Genomic DNA, 18,219 nt, shown 5'->3' on the forward strand with positions numbered 1-18,219 from the left:
TTTGAACAATTTTCTCAACTTTGGCAAATGTAAAAAACATGCCAAGAGAGGCAAAAGGCAGGAAACCTTTGCTTTTCAGACTAGTTATATGGGAATATATTTTTAAATGTTCCGACCTGTAACTTGCCTTAAAGCGTAATAGCTTAAGGCACTTTTTTTTATGTCTAGACTTACCCAACCCTGCCCTATGTGTCCATCACCCCGTCTACCCTACCTCTTAAAGAAAAACAAACAAAAAACCCTTTACCTCGCCAATAGGTGGCTTTAAAAAATTTAATCGATTTTCGGATTTTTGTGCAGGATACTGTACATGAACAGCATCATTAGCATGCCATGTACCACTTATTTTTACTGGTTTTTAAAACTCGTTCCTGCGAGGTATTTTGAAAATATGACAACAAAGCGTAGAGGATTACAATTAAGTTTAACTAAGCAATGTTCTTATATTAATTGGAGTTCTCCTGCAGAAGTTTCTCAAACAATTCATCTACATTAGTTTCAGGAAACAGGGTATCAACCACGGCTTCGAAAATTACGTAGAACAGTCGTCGATTCAGAACAGGATTCTGAAACAATTCAAATATGCGAAAAACACCTTCTCGCGTAGTTTCGCTGCCTATGAGATGTTTGATTTCATCTGCGATAAGCGATATAACACGTAGCATTCAAAACAGAAAATATTTCTAATAACAGCGATCGTACCTGAAAATAATGATAACAGAGACATTTTGGCGGCTACTCGGGTTCGCATTTTGGTTGCTTCATCACGACAAGGGCGAGGCAGAGCAGGTACTCCATGCGGCCAAAACGAACAGCTAGAGTATATTGAACTTTTCATCATGAATGTTATACAGAACTTAAAAAATTTTCACATACTTTATGACTTGAATAAATTCAGCGACCTGTTCCGGGGACGTAGCTGTGACTACGTAATCAACGATCTTCTGATTGAATACATCTCCAAACATTGCTCGCAAAATTTCCCGGAGAACATAGAAAACTCTTTTTCTCAACCATTGATTACGATTGTGTAGATCAAAAATTTCGTCCATTAGAATCAAGAGAAATCGCAAAGGTAATTGACCGTCTCCCTGTAAATATCATCTTTGAGAAATAATGAAACGATGTTTCTTTTTTTCACACTTACATATAATGGTATTCCGGACAAAGTTTGCAAATTATCTAAAATTTCATCGTTAGTGCTGTTTTCCTTTACGAAAGACGAATCGAAACCAACCACTTTTGTCACATTTCGCATTGAACTTACAAACGGATTCATCAGGCTGTCCACCTATTATAAATTGTATTTTACAACCAATTGTCCATCCAAATGATTAGAGCGATCCGTAAAGATGCATACCTTGCGAGAAATGGTTCCTTTGCTTTGTTCGTAAGAACCTCGATCGAGAAACTGGAGTAAAGATTCTCGAAGACCAGGGTTTACCATTAAAAACTCTGGCTTCAATAACTTACTCAGATACTCATTGAGTAAGTACTGTCGACGTTCTAAGAACAACTTATCCATGTTGTTGAAAGCCCGTTTGGCAGGGAATGAAAATTCTCTAATTGCTTTAAACTAAAGTACATTGTCGCATCAAGTAAAAAGCTATAGAATTTCCTGGGTATTGCCGTATCATTTCATAACTTACCCTTTCTTCTAGTCGCATATGGAAATCATAAAAATCTGAATATCTTCGATATACCACCCATGAATCAATTTCTTTAGCACCCAGAGACTTAACCACGGTAACAGAATACACTGCGTGGGAGGAAATGCCATCTTTAACAACTCCTAAAAATAAATAACAAGCAAAACAGAAGGCGTTTAAAAAAATTATTAATAATATTTCTTTACTACTACCTTTCTGGCAAATGGAAGCGCTCAAAGTGCCATTATCGACCGTTGGAGATCCATTGTTGCATATTTCACCATATGAAATGTTTTCGATTGAGCACTTTTCTTTGACAGCCAAATGGTTAGACAGACCAGAAGAATCCATATGGCTGTGTCCGTCCAATGAACGCAAATCTTCGTCGTCACCTTTTGTGGATTCCTTCAACATGTCTAGTTCGGCCAACATACGCACGTACCCGAAACTTTTCCGGAATGATGGCAAAAACCGTTCATCTTTCTAAAATGTTGATATAATTTGCAATAACGAAACATCTCTACGTAAGTTAAACAATTAAGTAATTACCTCTAATTTATAAGTTACAGCTGACTTAACTTCGTCAAACCACGACTCAAGAGGCGGCTCGTTTTTCAAGTTGTAGAGTAATCGCCTCACGATAACGTCGTCGATACACAAACTTGGGGTAGCCTTTCGTGTGTATACACACGTATGCACAAACAAAACAAAAACAAACAAAAGTAAACCAAAGAAAAACCAAAGAGAAGAAAAAAAAAACGAATGTTAATAAAACAAATTTAAATTTAAATTTAAAAAATTAAAATTAAAATAAAAAAAAGAATAATAGCAAATTAAAGATTGATAGGTTTAAGGAAATGCAATTTTGATTCCAGTATTTACATTTTCCGAGAAATATTGAGTAAAAATTCCCATGGCAGATTCTTGCAAGCTCATTAAGATTTGTCCAGGCAAATTAAGATCAACGTCACTGCTGCGCTGTTTGGAATGGATATACTCAGTTTTAACTTCAACTCCTTCGAGTTGCAACTGTGATATCTGCTGAACTGCAGCAGCTTTCCATCCTATAGCAAACGATTCATGTACGTATATGCATAGCCAACAGCCATTCATGCCGAATGCTTAGCCCATTATGGCTTAGCCTACCACTGAAAAGTGATGCAATTGATTAAATTCTACGACAAATATTACCTTCGGCGTTAAGAAGAAAGAAAATATATGCTTGTGACTCAAAACAAGCCATAAAATCCAGCATGTATGAGAGTGCCACGCTATTTTTCAAAATATCTTCTAGTGGTAACTCAACGTTAGGTAAATCATGGTTACCGACCCAGCGTTTCCAATAGGATGGCGTATTGTAACCTTCATGAAAAAAAGATGAGAAAACATTTAGTTTAGATTCTAGTTGTGCAATACAAAATAAAACATTACCAATAGAGTTACGTTCTTTTCCTTCGTTAAGTTCTTGAATATGATTTTTAATAACACGATCGACAAACAACAAACTACTAAGTCTTCTTTTAACGAATATACCGTCTTCACCTCCAAAATCATGTGACCTCTTCAAAGATTTAACATCACAACATGTGCGTAATGCTTCCCAAAAAGAAATCCCTGTTATAACACTTTACCATTATCGCAATTTCTTTCGTCAGCAACTGCTGGGAAGCATTTAATTCAGAGAAAAACTCCGTATAACGTATCACAGTCAAAAAGGAGTCACTCGTAATTGGACAGTTTTTGCACTAAAATCACAGGTATAAAACTCAACTGAAGCAAATAGTTTGCATTCTAACAGTGTAACATTACCAGCCATATAACAGTTTGGTTAACGTAATCTGGATCTGAAAGAAGGTCAATCAGGGGAACCAAAATTTCACCTGTTAGAATCTGAGAGAAGAGCAAGTTCAGCGGCCGACAATTAAATTCCTCCTTAGAACTAAGCAGCTGGAGAAAGAAACCACTGAGGATCTTTAAGCTCTCTTTAAAATTTGACATGGATGTAGAAACTTAAAAACAATTAACGTAAGTTGTAAAACCTTTTTCATAACAAGGATTTGTTGCAATTCTTCCTCTGCCAATTTTCTTTATACCACGTGTCTGCTCCAATTCAAAAAATGTCCCAACAAAATTAGCACTTGTCGCTTGGACAGAATCTTCAATATCTGATGTCTTTTGACTCAGTCTAATTTTTGTTTCACGATAGAGACGAATATGAGCAATAACACTGTCAAAAAACCTTGTTGTAAGGAAAGTAAGCCAATCAACCTCTTTGCATCTAGTCATTTTAAAAAAAATTTGCAAAAATATATTAAAATTTTTTTCTTATTTAATATAAAACAGACTACCTGTTAGATACATTAATCACTACTATTTGCAGGAACTGCTTTGTTTCAAATAGAAATTCTGTTTCCTTGGTAATAACACCATACCAGTTTTCAATATGGTCACGTATGATGTATTGAAGTAGATCTTGCAATGCATCATCAATAAGGTTAGAACCTGAAATTCGTTTGTCTAGACCTAGTTTGGAATTTTGTCCAGCTGGCTGCTTAATGAACTTGAGTTAAGGATGTGTGTGAAAAAATAAAAATAGTCATGTACAATTTTGATGTTTTTACCTCTCTTTTAGGTAAGCTATTTGTTGTACTAATTGGAGTGAAGATCACACTTACACTTGCAGTAAACAAAGATTGTGCTTCATTCAAAAATCCAATCAAAAAGCTACAGATAGAATGTTTCTGATACAGAAAGTAGTCAACAGATGTAAAGTACACAAACCTTGTTAACAGGAACACCATGAAAATTAGCAAGCCAAGTAAGGACTTGAACCCCCATGGCACGCCAATAACGAAAGCAACACACAAAACTCCAATGATATTCAAATTCATCGTTTCTGTTGGGCTTTCCGTTTTTCACTTTCCTTGACAGAAATGGGTCAACAAATATGTATCGATCGTTAGATTCGTTACACCATAGACAACGAAGTGGAAGACCACGAAGGGGGCCATAAGGCTGAGAGGACGGGAGGGCGCGTGACATGCCGCATGGTGGCGCTGAGTCCGCTAAGATAATAATTTTGGGTTTCCCTACTGATCCAATGCTTCACACACCGTAATTTTTAATGAAATCATGCACGGTATCACTTTGGTATGCACATGCAAATTAAGCACAAAAATTCAGCATATCGTGTGAATTATTTCATATTTTTAGTGGTTGGGTAACCTACGTTCATAAAATGTTTTATTTTTCCCCATTTTCCCTATCTCGAAAATTCGAAAAAAAAAAATTTTTGTCTCGGGAAATGGGGAAAAATAAAACATTTTATGAACGTAGGTTACCCCAACCACTAAAAAAAAAAAAAAAAAAAAAAAAAATAAAAAATTTTTTTGTTAAAATTAGCGATATGAAATACCAAAGTGATGCATGTTTCACGCGCATCGCTACAGGGGGATATAGGCGTTAGCGGTCTTCCACTTCGTTGTCTATGGTTACACCACAGACTAAGAGGTAAAGACTACGATCTGCTATAAACCCCTTGAAGCCATGCACGTCCTATGCCGTATGGTGGGGCCGCGGTATATCGTGTACGCGTACCGTGTACCGTGTACCGTGTACCGGTATATCGTGGAAAACCATCGTGGAATGGCTAGCCCCGCCCAGAAGGGGAGGAGCCTATTATCGTGGAATGGGTCGATTTCCACGGTATAGACAGAGTAATAGAACACTGGTGTAGCCACGCTTGTGGCGGGCCCTCCCATTGCCTTTTTGGCCTGAAAGTCTTTCTATCCCATAACGAAAGCGCCACAGCGGCTGTGTTGTGAACTTGTGATGTATTACGTTTTCGCTATGTTTTTGCTCATTTTCGTCGTCTGTACTTCAGAAAGTAAACAAAAAGTGGCTTAATTAATTAGTGTGAAAAAATGTATGTATAAGCATATGGGTTGTTATAACAATAACAACCCTTAAAACTCAATTCATAGGTGGCAGTTACGGTTATGGGACACTTAAATCGATATCTTGCCTCATTTTCTCACAATCGATACGCGAAATTGGCAACAACTTTTGGGAAAAAATCCGAGAGAGGGAGTTAAAATGGCCGTGGCTACACCAGTATTCTATTACTCTGGTATAGAGCAAGGGCGAAACGCGTACCCCCTTCTGATTTACGAACGCACCTTGCGCGTGGCGGCCATGTTTGTATCTTGAGAGTTTTCTGCGGTTTTATGTCCTAGCATTCCTTACGTGATTGGAACTCCGTCTTCTAAGAATATTCGCAAAAAATATTTGCGTAACAGTTGGATTATCTAAAACTACATCATTACAAAGGTAAGTAAGCTAGCTACATTTCTATATAAAATTTATCGTTAAAAAACATGCACGTATTAATGTAAATTTAATTTACATTAATGTGTTTACATTTTAAACTGTGGTAGACTTTTGCAACATGATAGATGTTTCGACATTCGATCTGTCTGAGTACGGTTCAGTCTTCCACAACCAGAACAATTAAAATATTGTGAGAAACTAGCTAGTATAACTCTCAAGCAATGCCCATTCAAAATACCCCGACAATATTGGACGAACACAAAAGATGACTTAAAGTCTCTAGTGAAGAAAACAGACCGAAATGAACTATTCTATTATTTAATCTATCGGAAGTGTAAACTGGATGGGAAGCCAATTGAAAGTGTGAAAAGCTTAGATTTTCACGTTAAATTTGTAGATGGTTACCTGAGAGACTATTGTGCCACAAAAATTTCCAATGGGATCGTGGTTGTAAATGGTTTGGTACGTTTAAATATTTAGATTTTGTAAATTACTTTCTACTTTACCTCATTCTAATGTTATGCTTACAATAGGTAACAAACTCTACGGCGTACACAAAGCCACCTTTAAATTGTTGGGTTGCATTGGAACGGCAAGGAGGGATTTTGTGTGGACATTGCGATTGCAAAGCTGGGTAAGGTTATGCTTTAAAATTAATTCTTATACCAAAATTAAAAATATTTTTATCATTATTATTTCCAGATTGGGTGGATCATGTTCACATGTTGGTGTTGTATTATGGGGAATAGTAAATCTGTCAGAAGAGACATGTACCAGTACTTTGCAGCGGTGGCATAACAAGAACCCTACCAATCATCCTGTATACATTTTCCTATTTATTTCTATTTCAAGTAAAATTATCTTTATTTCAAAAAAGAACTTCCTACCACTATTCCAAGTTTAAAAACCGCTAAGAGAGGTGCAATCGTTGACAAAATGTATGATGCAGTCACAAACGAGACACTCAACGCATTGTTGGAAAACCTCGAAAAAGGGACCCACCATGTTGCATTGCATAGGTTGATGGAACCGTTTAGTGCCGACTGTCTTCCTCTTGAAGTGAAAACGCCACTCCCTGAAAGGTTGACTTCACTTTTCGACCAGAGCTGGGCATGTCTTCCGATTTGAGAAATACAAACAAAATGCGAAGATCTACTTGTCCGGTATTCCATCACCGTTGAGCAACGAAATGTAATTGAACTGCTGACTAGGAGGCAAGCTAGCTGCAAGCAGTGGAACAAGGCAAGAAAGGGTAAAGTTACTGCCAGTAAAGTTTACGACGTGTCAAAAACCAACCTGAGTAATCCTTCGAAATCCCTATTACAACAAGTGGCGTCAGTGCTGCCACGCCAAAAAACCCGGAATCCCCTGGAACCATGTAAAAAATCCCAATTTTCCCACATTTTCCGATTAAAAATCCCAAGGAAATCCCACCTTTTTTCTTTATAAAATCCAACGTTTCCCGCCTGTTTTTTTTTGAAATCCCACCTATTTTCCCAAAATTTTATTTCAAAATATAAGTCTCTGACTCAGGGTTAAATTGTATTTTATTTATCGAGCGTTAAACTGTCTTGGTGAAACAAATGGCATAGGGGATATATAGGACATGGCACATGGGAGGGAAATTTCGCATCATATAAAACTAGTAAAAAGTTTATTGCACAAAACTTAAAATGACTTAGAATCTGGAATGGTGGCATTGGATTTTACTTTAATAACGGCCTGGACTAATTCGTCGGTGATATTGACTTCATCAGCACTCTTATCATGAGCTTTTAACCAAGACTTTATTCTCATTAGACTAACTACGGTATCATCATCTATACTAGTTCTTTTGTCCGCTTTAGTATTGTTAAGTTCACTGAATTTTCTTTTTGCTATTACGTTACTAACGATTAAACTAAAAAGCATTGAAACGCAAACGCACAAGTTAGCGAAAGTGGCCTCGTGATTTGCAAAAACTTTTTGCCAATATTCTTCCGCAGGCAAGCGAAAAACTGCGGACTCAGTTAGAACCCCGAAAGCAGACGTAGGGAGTAGGGCATGAGCATTCCATTCTTTTTCGGTTTTTAAACGATCACAGAACTTATTTAAAACCGTAAATCTTTCAAATAATGCACTCAGTGTTCGAGGTTTCAGATTTCGCGCATTTTCCGGATGTAGCATAGTAACAACCTCATAAACTGGATCCGTAAAATCGAAACGAGATTTCATATCAGAGATCGCAGTAATATAGAAATCCCTACAATGAATGTAAAATGAGTTGATTCTCATATCTTGAGATACGCCCAATTCCGATTGAGAGACAGCGATGGCACTGGATTGAAACACAAAAAACTGTCGTCTGCACACTGAAGCACTGCGCAAGTGCGCAGTCATTTGGCAAGGTTGCCCAATAGCCAATAATATTTTTATTACTATTACCCAATAAGACAATAACACTTTTTATCACTAACTGGCCATTTGGCCAAACCCCAAAATAATTTATCTAATTATCTTCTACTTCTAGATCCCACCTTTTTTCAAAAATCCCAATCCCATCCCATCCCACATTTCCACTTTTGGAAATCAAAAATCCCAGAAAGTGGGACCTTCCCACCAAAGTGGCAGCACTGAGTGGCGTACCCAACGGATTGTGCGTTCCGCTCAACAGCCACAGAGTATACTAATTTTAAACCAATTTACTATAATAATGCAATTAAATATTACTTTCATTTTGTATTTTTAGCTGGGGGATAATGCACGAAGGGGCAGCAATAAGGAGATTCAAACAATATATGAAAGAGGCAAACCTACATACCAACTTTGAGATACATGGCGCTGGCTTGTATGTTTGTCCTTCACATGGATATTTGGCGGCAACCCCTGATAGAATTTTCAAATGCGCTTGTCACGAAGATGCTGTGATGGAAATGAAATGTCCCTATTCTCACAGGAATAATACTTTAGGCGAAGCTGCTACTCCCGATACAAAGTTCTGTCTGACCGTAGACGACGATGGAATATTACAACTAAAACGATGTCATCCCTACTTCTATCAGGTGAAAGTCTAGTTTTACTCACCATTGCTTTGTGCAACTTAAAATGATTTTGTTTGTGAATCAGGTTCAGTTACAGATGTTGGTTTGTGAACTCAAGCGATGTTTCTTTTGCATTTATACGTTGAAAGACTTTGGTTGCTTCTTGATTAATTTCCAAGAAGAATTTGTTTATGAAACACTTGTATCAAAATCGAAATTGTATATTCTACAGGTTGTATTACCTCTTAATTTAAGCAAATAGTTCCTTTCCTAGCAAACCTTGCTAAAATATCTAATAATGCTGTAAACTAGTGTTATTGATGTCAACAGAAATATAATTGAACTTCAAACACAAACCTCTAGCCTGGCTACGTATATATCTTCTCTGACACCTGTTTGCTGAAAGCTGTTCGTTGTTTTCTAATAACAAAGTTGGTGCCCAATCTGGATTAGATATATCACGTTCATAACTAGGTTTGCCTATTGTGAATATAAAGGAAAGTATTAGCTACAAATTGACAAGTAAAACATGGTAAGTTTATTTTAAATGTCATAGTTATACCTAAAATGAAGTGCTTGTCGCAAACTTTCCCAGAAACAAGCAGTTGTTTTTCTTTAATGTTAACTCTTTTTAACCAAAGAGCTCTTCTTTCCACCAACAACTCTGTTTCGTCATTTCTCACTTTAGGAATGGAGAAAAACCTTGCATCGTTATTAGTTAATCTACTTCGAGTGCATCCTTTTACTATGCAGCGCATCGTGAAACTGTAAACACATTAATGTAAATTAAATTTACATTAATACGTGCATGTTTTTTAACGATAAATTTTATATAGAAATGTAGCTTGCTTACTTACCTTTGTAATGATGTAGTTTTAGATAATCCAACTGTTACGCAAATATTTTTTGCGAATATTCTTAGAAGACGGAGTTCCAATCACGTAAGGAATGCTAGGACATAAAACCGCAGAAAACTCTCAAGATACAAACATGGCCGCCACGCGCAAGGTGCGTTCGTAAATCAGAAGGGGGTACGCGTTTCGCCCTTGCTCTATATCGTGGAAAGCGATCGTGTACCACTATACGTATATATACACAGCAGACAACAGGCCCAAAGAATCAAAATTCAAACTTGACACGTGTGGTGAATTGTTTAGTGACTTCATATACAAGGTAATTTGATAGATGTGTATATAAGTTATTTCTTTATTATTTTTCTAACATATCTTAATTTAGTAGTTTTAAGTACAATGTCTTCCAGGCCAAAGAGAAAATGTAAAGCCACTAATCCGCCTCTGTCAACAGTGTGTACAAGTTCAAAGGTTAGTTAATCCTAATCATAAGTCATATAAAATTAATTAATTAATTGTATTTGTATTAGGCTATGGATCCGGTAAGCAATAACCCTTTGTCAGCTTTCATGGAAGAGGATCAGTCTATGTCCCCCCAGCCTCTCATCAAAGATGAGTCGCAGGCTGAAGTGGGTGAGACAAATGTTGCTGTCCGAGCAGCCACTGTTGAATACATAATTGCTGCTGGCACGACTCAGGTAATTGTGTATTCTTTTTCATTTGTTTAATACATAAATTTTTAAAATTTGTTAACCCCTATTTAGGAATGGAAAATGACTGCGGAGAACCTTGCAGAGGAGAACTGTACCCTAAAGGACAAGGTTAAGCTGCTGGAAGAAGCCTTAGTGGCGCAAAAGGCATCCTCTGACGAGGTAAGTTAAACACTTATTAATTTAATAGCTCTATTTTGTATTTAAAAAAAATATCTCCATTTCCAGAAAGTTACTTCCTTGGAGTTGGAGCTACAAAGAGTAACAAATCTTCTGAGGGCAGTGGAAGGTAAGAAATCTAAAACCAATAAATATTATTTTGTTTAAAATTGTGTACATGTGTATATAAAGAACTTATAGAATAACTGTCAGTTCTTAACTATACAGTTATTCTGTGTATTATAGTTATATATAATACCTATATATAGTATCCTTATATAATACCTATAAAGAGGTATTGTATAGAAGAACTAAACACATGTACTATATAGTACCTACATTTGTACAATACTATATAAAGCACGGTAAATAGTATTATATAGTACTTGTATATAGTATTTATACAATATTAATTTACTAAAATTTATTTATTCATTTAATAGTACTGCTGTATAGTACTACTGTATAGCGCTACTGTATAGTATACCACTACTGTATAGCACAACTATATAGAACTACTATATAGAGCTACTGTATAGCACTACTATATAGCACTACTATATAGCACTACTATATAGCACTACTATATAGCACTACTATATAGAACTACTATATAGCACTACTATATAGCACTACTGTATATAGTATATAGTATTACATAGTACTTGTATGTAGTAGTTTATAGTACTACTGTCTAGCACTACTGTATAGTACTACTATATGGAACTACTATATAGAACTACTATATAGAACTGCTATATAGAACTATATTACAATTACTATATGCACAATATTATATACAATATGTATTGCTATTTAGTGTTTCCCGAATTAGTGAGCAAGGCGATGGCGGTGATTGAAGCGGGTACGCACGCAGGTACGGAAGCGGGTACGCAAGCGGCTTCCCGATCGTCTCCAGCTCCATCGACGAACTCCCGCCATGTCGACGAACAAACTAATAAATCATCGGCTAAAGAAAGTGGCGACGAGGAAGAGGAAGACGAGGATGAGGAGGAGGACGAGGACGCTTTTCAAGCTCTAAAGGTAAGTTCGCAGCAGTCCTATTATTTTTCTATTGTAACCAAGAAAAAAATCGTTGTAGGACGCGTTTCCAATAAAAAAGGAAAACCTTACCAAATTGAGTCCCGTGGATGAGCGAAAGTTTGTCCTGAATCTTATTGGGACGCTGTATTCCCGGCAATACCTCCGTCTCCACAAAAAAAGTGGTACGAAAGCTACGCATGGGGACGACTTGAAAATTCCTATTCCGCGTGAGCAGTACGTTCAAATACAAGGTAAGAGTTTTTAAATATTATTTAAGAGTTGTATTTTAATCATATTTATCTGCTTAGATGCCATTTGCTCCATGCTGAAGGTGAAACTAACTAGACATCGTTTGCCACCGAAACTGGAGTTGGCTATTTCCCAGAAATTTAATCAGGTGCTTCCAACGGCAGCAGACAAGCGTAAATTGCGCCACTACTGGAAGATGCAAAATACCCAAAATCCTTGAAAACTGTGCATTTATTATGGTCTGCATAATACAAAGAAATTGTGTTCTCCAATGGTTTCGTTTTCCTTTTATATTGTATACATAATATAATATATTAAGGCCACTGGGTAAACTAAGTAATAATAATTTAAAAAAACGTACGATGAAATGCGGTGTTGATGCGTGTACTTTATAGGAGAATTTCTGAGAAAAAAGTATAGCATATAATTATAATACTATATAGAATTACTATATATAAGTACTATATGGAACTACTACATAGAACTACGATATAGAACTACTATATAGACTTAATATATAGAACTACTATATAGAACTACTATAGGGCTCTTTGGGATCTGTTTCCTTTTGCCGTTTTATCTGGCAACGCAGCATGGCTGCGTACTTTTGTAGCGCAATAATATAATGAATATTTTGTGTTTCTGCATCCCAACAGCAAGGCTCTACTGTTTTGACTAAAGTCAAAAGTGTTTCATGTGTGTTGAAAAATGTGTTTCATGTTTTGAAATATTATGTCACTATCGAATTATGTTAGTGGGCTTTCAGTAGAAGCCAAAAAAAAATACATTGATAAATTGGATATTCTTCAGTGTGATTGCCCTTACAGTTTATCTAAAGATTTGTGGAAACAAGGACTTCACTGTTGCACAATTATTCCCAAAATAGATCATGGGGATATATTTGCCTACTTAGTTTTCTCCAGAAGTAATTTAGATGTTGAGAAAACAAAGAAAGCCTACAAAGGTCTCAAAGCTGAGTCAAAACAAGCAGTGAACGATGGGTGGCTGAAACAATTTATGGCAATGTGTTTGTCATCAGGCGTGGTTTTAGTTCAAGCTAAGGTAAGCCCTTAAAGTTGTTTCTTATTTAAATGAATTATATTTTCTGTTATAATTCACAATTAGGTAACTCCATCTCAAGCTATCAGCGATACTCCTCACTCACCATGGGCTGCAATTGGTGTTGATGGTTGTGTAATATACGCTCATTGTACCTGTGCTGTAGGGTAATACTTAAAGTATTAACAAGAAAATACTTAATACTTCATGAAATATGGTAAAATGTTACAGATTAGGAGAAGTCTGTAATCATATTGGATGTCTTTTACTAGTCAGTGTATATTCAGTCGAAATTCATGAGGGTAAAGGACGTACCGAGGATAAGTGTACTTGGGCAGATCTTTCTTCGCAGCCAGTAATATCAATAACAAAAAAGTTTTTATCTATCAAATTAATGCCTTTACATCTTTTAGGGAACCTACAAAGAAGTTCGTGAAATGGGAAGGACTTTCATGGCATAATGAATCTTGATGTAATGTAGTCTCAGATGGGTTCTCATCGCTGGGAACTTCATATTCCATGGTTGTGTGCAAACTCTCTTCGCAATTACTTGGAATGTTGTGTTGATCAAGCTCATCGAAAAGTTCAAAATAAAATGCTTAATATTGTCAGACAGATAAATGTAAATTTGTTGTTTGAATATTACCAATCGGCAAAGAATGATCCTGAATTACAGAAAGGTGAGTTGACTCTATTAATTTTAGTGGCTCATCCCCTAACAACAATGATGGCACAAAATCTGGATGCCTCGGGTAGATTTCTTTTGCAGGTTTCCCTAATATATCACAACAGAGTATGTATTAGCAATTTAGTATTAGCTTGATACAAATATACCTCCATAGAAATGCTTTGAGCATATCGTGATATTTTTTATTTTGGTATGACGATTAGCTTCCCTACGTTTAATCTTGTCAAGGCAAAGCTGACGACGAACACTGTTTTGTGGCAAAGGAAACAATTCGACACCATCACTGATCTTACGTCCACACTTAGCAACATGACAACTTCTCATTTTAGTTAATAATAGAAACACATTTTTCAACACATGAAACACTTTTGAATTTTGTCAAAACAGTAGAGCCTTGCTGTTGGGATGCAGAAGCACAAAATATTCATTATATTATTGCGCTACAAAAGTACGCAGCCATGCTGCGTTGCCAGATAAACGGCAAAAAGAAACAGATCCCAAAGAGCCATAAATATTATTCGGCATCTAATAATATTAAAAGCAAGTATACTTATGATAGGATTATAATTTCAAATAATAAAATACTACTTTATACTTAATAAATCATGCTGAAGTTTAAAATTCAAAAAATATTTAGCATAAATTGTTTAATTTCAATTTATACACCTCTGGTTTAACCTAAGTTCGACATCATCTTGACTTCTTAAAAATCCTGTATGTGATTTGTTATCGAAAAAGCTCATGTGTTTTACAACAATTCGATTGTATTGTTCGAAAATGATACACTATATATTTGTAGATTGGCACAGTGGAATAATATTCGACTGTGATGCGGGAGACCCGAGTTCGAAACCTAGTATAGTCTAATGTTTTTTCAATAATAGATGTCCAATACATGTCATATTTATAGTCAAATGAAACCCCATTCGGATATCCTTAGAATGTCTGACGGCGCTGTTGAGGGCGGTCAAAACCAAAAAAAAAATACATCCATAGGACATCCAAATCGGATATCGGGCTGTCCGGAGGATATCAAAAAGATTTACTCAACATCCGACAGATGTCAGATCTGTCGGACATCCGACGGACTGCCTCGTGTTATGTGGGATATATAAGTACACTCGCTTCCATAAATATGTAGGCCACCGCCCGCGGGTTGTACCGCTTCAAATATACCTTTACGGAATGTTTACTTAAGCTTGTGAAAGGAAGAAAATAAACTTGAGGGATTCATATGTAACCCCTTCCTACTCTATTGTCGAATATACCATAAAGGCGCGCATAAAGGTATTTTTGAAGCGGTACAACCCGCGGGCGGTGGCCTACATATTTATGGAAGCGAGTGTACACGCTGCCAGTACACGATATACCATCCAACGACAGTCGTCTGCTAGGCGTACTTCGTGGAAAACGTTGGTTAGGCCCCTCCCCTTTCAGGGCGGAGCAAGCCATTCCACGATGGTTTTCCACGATATACCAGTACACGGTACACGGTACGCGTACACGATATACCGCGGCCCCGTATGGGGGCGCGTCGATCAGATGATCTGAAAAGAATTATTTTTCCTCGTCTCCCTGCCGACTTGAGTCTTCACACACCGTAAGTTTGTAATTAAACTACTTAACATTCCAACAATGTTTTTTTTGTAAATAGAACCATACTACACATGGTCCATAAAATACTTTATTACACCCCCTTTTTCCCATTTTCAGGCCTATTTCTATAAATCTTTCACCGCTGCATTGTGGGAAAAAGGGGGTGTAATAAAGTATTTTATGGAACGGTGGGAAACGGCGGGTGTTCAGTAAAGGGTCCCAAGATTCCCCGCCAGGTTCGCTAGTATAGGAGGCCCCTCGCCTCTCGGGGGTATAGTCAAAATTGGGGTTTTTCGTTCGTTATCTATAAAATTACAAATCAATGTGTCCAGAAATTGATTTCATTTAAGTTTCATTTAATTCCCTATCCTTCAATACCAAATTCATCTAGATTAGGCAATTATTTATATGTTAAATTTGTGATTGAAATTCACAATTTTTTGAAATTTGCGCCTTTCGCAACATTGCCTATTTCATTATATTAAACACGTTTGTCTTCTCTCTAGTGTAGGAACTTTTACACCTTTGTTAAAAATGGATATATTGAATAAATATTGACGAATTCTATTTCTAATGAATTCTGCACTAGAGAGAAGGGGATAGCCGAGAGTGTACCTTTCCTATTATATCGTGCTAGCACCACCACCAAAGATTCTTGGAACTTCGTTGAGCAATCGTTAACAAAACAAAAAACAAACAAAACAGTTAGTTGTCGTTTTAGCGTTTTGATGTTAAAAGTTCTTTTTACTTTTTGAAAGTGTTGAAATTGACGACAAAAATTACGGGTTTGGAATATTTTTCATTGCAAGTCTTCTCCTGTTTAATTGAATAACAAGGATGTAAGTAAACAAAAATTATTAAGCATGAATTTTATCGTGTGTTTATTATTGCTAAACGTCAAGTTACGAAAAGGCCCTGTATTATCAAGAATAAAAAATTGTCAATCCAAAAAGACTAATTATTATTTTTATTAGTAGTATAGTTATATTATTAGTTATTGTTATGTCCCCGTCTACCCCGCTCGACGGTGGTGGCGCTGCGGGGCTTGGGAGCAGGACGGCAGTTTCTCTTGCACCTAGTTGTGTAAACCAGATCATCGTATCTTGTGTGGCTCATCTTCGAGAAATACAGTGGCGTGGCCTAACGGCACGCACCCAGACATAACATGGCGCAGTTGCTATCTCTAATCTACAGTTCTTAAAGCCCTCATTAACTAACTGAATGCTTAACGAGTCTTCGAGTGCCATCCATTTGTGTGCCCCTATTCCCCACACCGTGTGTGGAGGACGCCATTTTTCGAACTTTCCATGTGGTCTATGGAGGCCGCCATTTCGTTTTGCGGGCTCTCGTATAGCCCCTCTCATCTTCCAGACGGAACCTCTGACAAGTGAATACCGGTGAACTAGTGTAACAATCGTTGTCTGCCCAATTGAGGCTCTAACAGCGACCATTTCATCGCGTCGTGCCACCGTATTGCCATTTCGGCATTGAGCCCGGGCGAAGTGGTCCCTTGTCCAGCTTCGAGATCCGTTTGGCGACTCTGTACCTCGGTTCGAACCATACAGTCACCGACTAGCGTAATTCTTCGGTCAAAGTGTTATGTTTATATGACCGACGCTGACCCCATTTCTTATCGCCTACGTTCACGGTCTAAAATGGCGACACCAACAGCAGCGGACGCATTGGCAGCCGCAAACGCAGCTGCCACAACCGCTACAACCGTTGGCAATCGTATTGACGCCGTGGAACTTCAATTGAACAATATTGCGACCCAACTCCAGGCCCTGGTCACGGCCGCAGCGGCAGCCGTTGGTGGCGTCGGTGGAGCAGGCGGTGGCGGTGGTGGCGGTGGTGGTGGCGGTGGCGCTGGGGTGGCGGTGGCGCTGGTGGTCGCGGTGGTGGCGGCGGCACTGGTTGTGGCGGCGGTGGCGGGGGTCTCGGACCAGCTGGGCTGACTCATCCCGCACTGCCTCTTTTTCGACGTCGCATCGACCCGTCGGGACTGGAAAAACTCAACGGCGACGTTCAACTTCCGCAGCTGCGGACCTGGCGAAATCGGTGGAACGACTTTCGCCAACTGAACCAGCTGTCATCATATCCTCAAAACGAACAGACAGCGGCATTCCGCATGGCACTCGATCCTTCCATGCAACAAGTGGCCAAGGTGGCACTGAATATCCCACCTACTACACCTCTTACGCCCGACGAAATTTTAGATCTAATCGCTGACTACATCCGGGCCAAGAGAAACTTTGCGCTGGATCGGGTAGCCTTCGATGAGTGCCATCAGTCGACATCCGAATCTTTTGAAGACTTTTATATCCGGCTCCGACGTCTGGCAGACGCGGCCGACCTATGTGAAACTTGTGCGGACGCCCGCATCGCCACGTGGATCATGGCAGGTATCCGAGAAACAGAAACGAAGAGAAAATTGCTGGCCCTCTCTCCATTTCCGTCGGCCCAGCAAGCAATCAACGTGTGCAGGAGCGAGGAAGCGACGAGAATTAACGAGAAATCTCTGAGGAACCAATCGGCGGTTCATCACGTCCGCCAAGGCCAGCGCAGTAATTTGCCAACATCGTCGACGCCCTGTGGTTCGTGCGGCCGGAACGCCCATCAACCAAACGAGACGTGCCCAGCAGTGGGAAAATTGTGCCATAATTGTGGTGGCTCCAATCATTTTTCACCACGTTGCCCTAAACCACGGGAAAATGCCAGTTCAAATGGCGGTGGAGACGCTTCCAATGGCGACAACGGTACGGCTGGTAACGCCGCCAGTTAACCAGGAGCCCGACACAAGGGCAGAATCAGCCGGATTCTCGTCGGGTCTGTAAACGCCAGCCGGCGATGGCGCCGCGCCCCTAC

General features: G+C 38.4%; 3 protein-coding genes and 1 long non-coding RNA gene across 8 annotated transcripts; 2 read left to right on the forward strand and 2 right to left on the reverse strand.

Moving 5' to 3' along the window:
• Positions 1 to 418: 418 nt before the first annotated feature.
• On the reverse strand, positions 419 to 4,676 carry LOC116917723 (sorting nexin-13). Of its 3 annotated transcripts, none has more exons than XM_032923317.2 (17): positions 4,431 to 4,676; positions 4,271 to 4,373; positions 3,998 to 4,197; positions 3,689 to 3,927; positions 3,459 to 3,631; positions 3,281 to 3,394; positions 3,081 to 3,210; positions 2,841 to 3,011; positions 2,532 to 2,713; positions 2,199 to 2,321; positions 1,862 to 2,132; positions 1,650 to 1,792; positions 1,361 to 1,576; positions 1,148 to 1,291; positions 877 to 1,091; positions 703 to 815; positions 419 to 637 (listed from the first exon to the last, which is right to left on the reverse strand). In XM_032923317.2, exons 1-17 carry the CDS (start codon positions 4,538 to 4,540, stop codon positions 447 to 449), a joined length of 2,838 nt encoding a protein of 945 aa, XP_032779208.1. In that variant the 5' UTR covers positions 4,541 to 4,676; the 3' UTR covers positions 419 to 446. The 3 variants fall into 3 exon arrangements, with proteins under 3 accessions (XP_032779208.1, XP_032779207.1, XP_045026303.1); XM_032923316.2 differs by having other exon boundaries at positions 3,998 to 4,209; XM_045170368.1 differs by lacking the exon at positions 3,281 to 3,394 and having other exon boundaries at positions 3,081 to 3,263; positions 3,530 to 3,631; positions 3,998 to 4,209.
• Positions 4,677 to 8,492: 3,816 nt separating this feature from the next.
• On the forward strand, positions 8,493 to 11,836 carry LOC116917724. Its single transcript, XM_045169231.1, has 9 exons — positions 8,493 to 8,638; positions 8,707 to 9,019; positions 9,921 to 10,171; positions 10,235 to 10,320; positions 10,380 to 10,547; positions 10,614 to 10,721; positions 10,788 to 10,848; positions 11,539 to 11,776; positions 11,821 to 11,836. Exons 4-9 carry the CDS (start codon positions 10,249 to 10,251, stop codon positions 11,834 to 11,836), a joined length of 663 nt encoding a protein of 220 aa, XP_045025166.1. The 5' UTR covers positions 8,493 to 8,638; positions 8,707 to 9,019; positions 9,921 to 10,171; positions 10,235 to 10,248.
• Positions 11,837 to 12,630: 794 nt separating this feature from the next.
• On the forward strand, positions 12,631 to 13,664 carry LOC116917726. 3 transcript variants are annotated; one of them, XR_006643120.1, is made up of 4 exons: positions 12,631 to 13,073; positions 13,137 to 13,287; positions 13,343 to 13,425; positions 13,484 to 13,664. XR_006643120.1 is itself a non-coding variant. In XM_032923321.2 (4 exons), the coding sequence occupies exons 1-4, from the start codon at positions 12,744 to 12,746 to the stop codon at positions 13,529 to 13,531; spliced, it is 603 nt and encodes a 200-aa protein (XP_032779212.1). In that variant the 5' UTR covers positions 12,631 to 12,743; the 3' UTR covers positions 13,532 to 13,664. The 3 variants fall into 3 exon arrangements, 1 of the variants encoding a protein (XP_032779212.1); XM_032923321.2 differs by having other exon boundaries at positions 13,137 to 13,237; positions 13,302 to 13,425; XR_006643119.1 differs by lacking the exon at positions 13,484 to 13,664 and having other exon boundaries at positions 13,343 to 13,466.
• On the reverse strand, positions 13,420 to 14,160 carry LOC123469768. The gene is made up of 3 exons (XR_006643121.1): positions 13,905 to 14,160; positions 13,717 to 13,845; positions 13,420 to 13,642 (listed from the first exon to the last, which is right to left on the reverse strand). It is a non-coding gene; the product is annotated as an uncharacterized LOC123469768 (long non-coding RNA).
• Positions 14,161 to 18,219: the final 4,059 nt, after the last annotated feature.

Source organism: Daphnia magna, linkage group LG2, assembly GCF_020631705.1.
Source record: "Daphnia magna isolate NIES linkage group LG2, ASM2063170v1.1, whole genome shotgun sequence".
In the NCBI taxonomy this organism is placed as follows: Eukaryota; Metazoa; Arthropoda; class Branchiopoda; order Diplostraca; family Daphniidae; genus Daphnia; species Daphnia magna.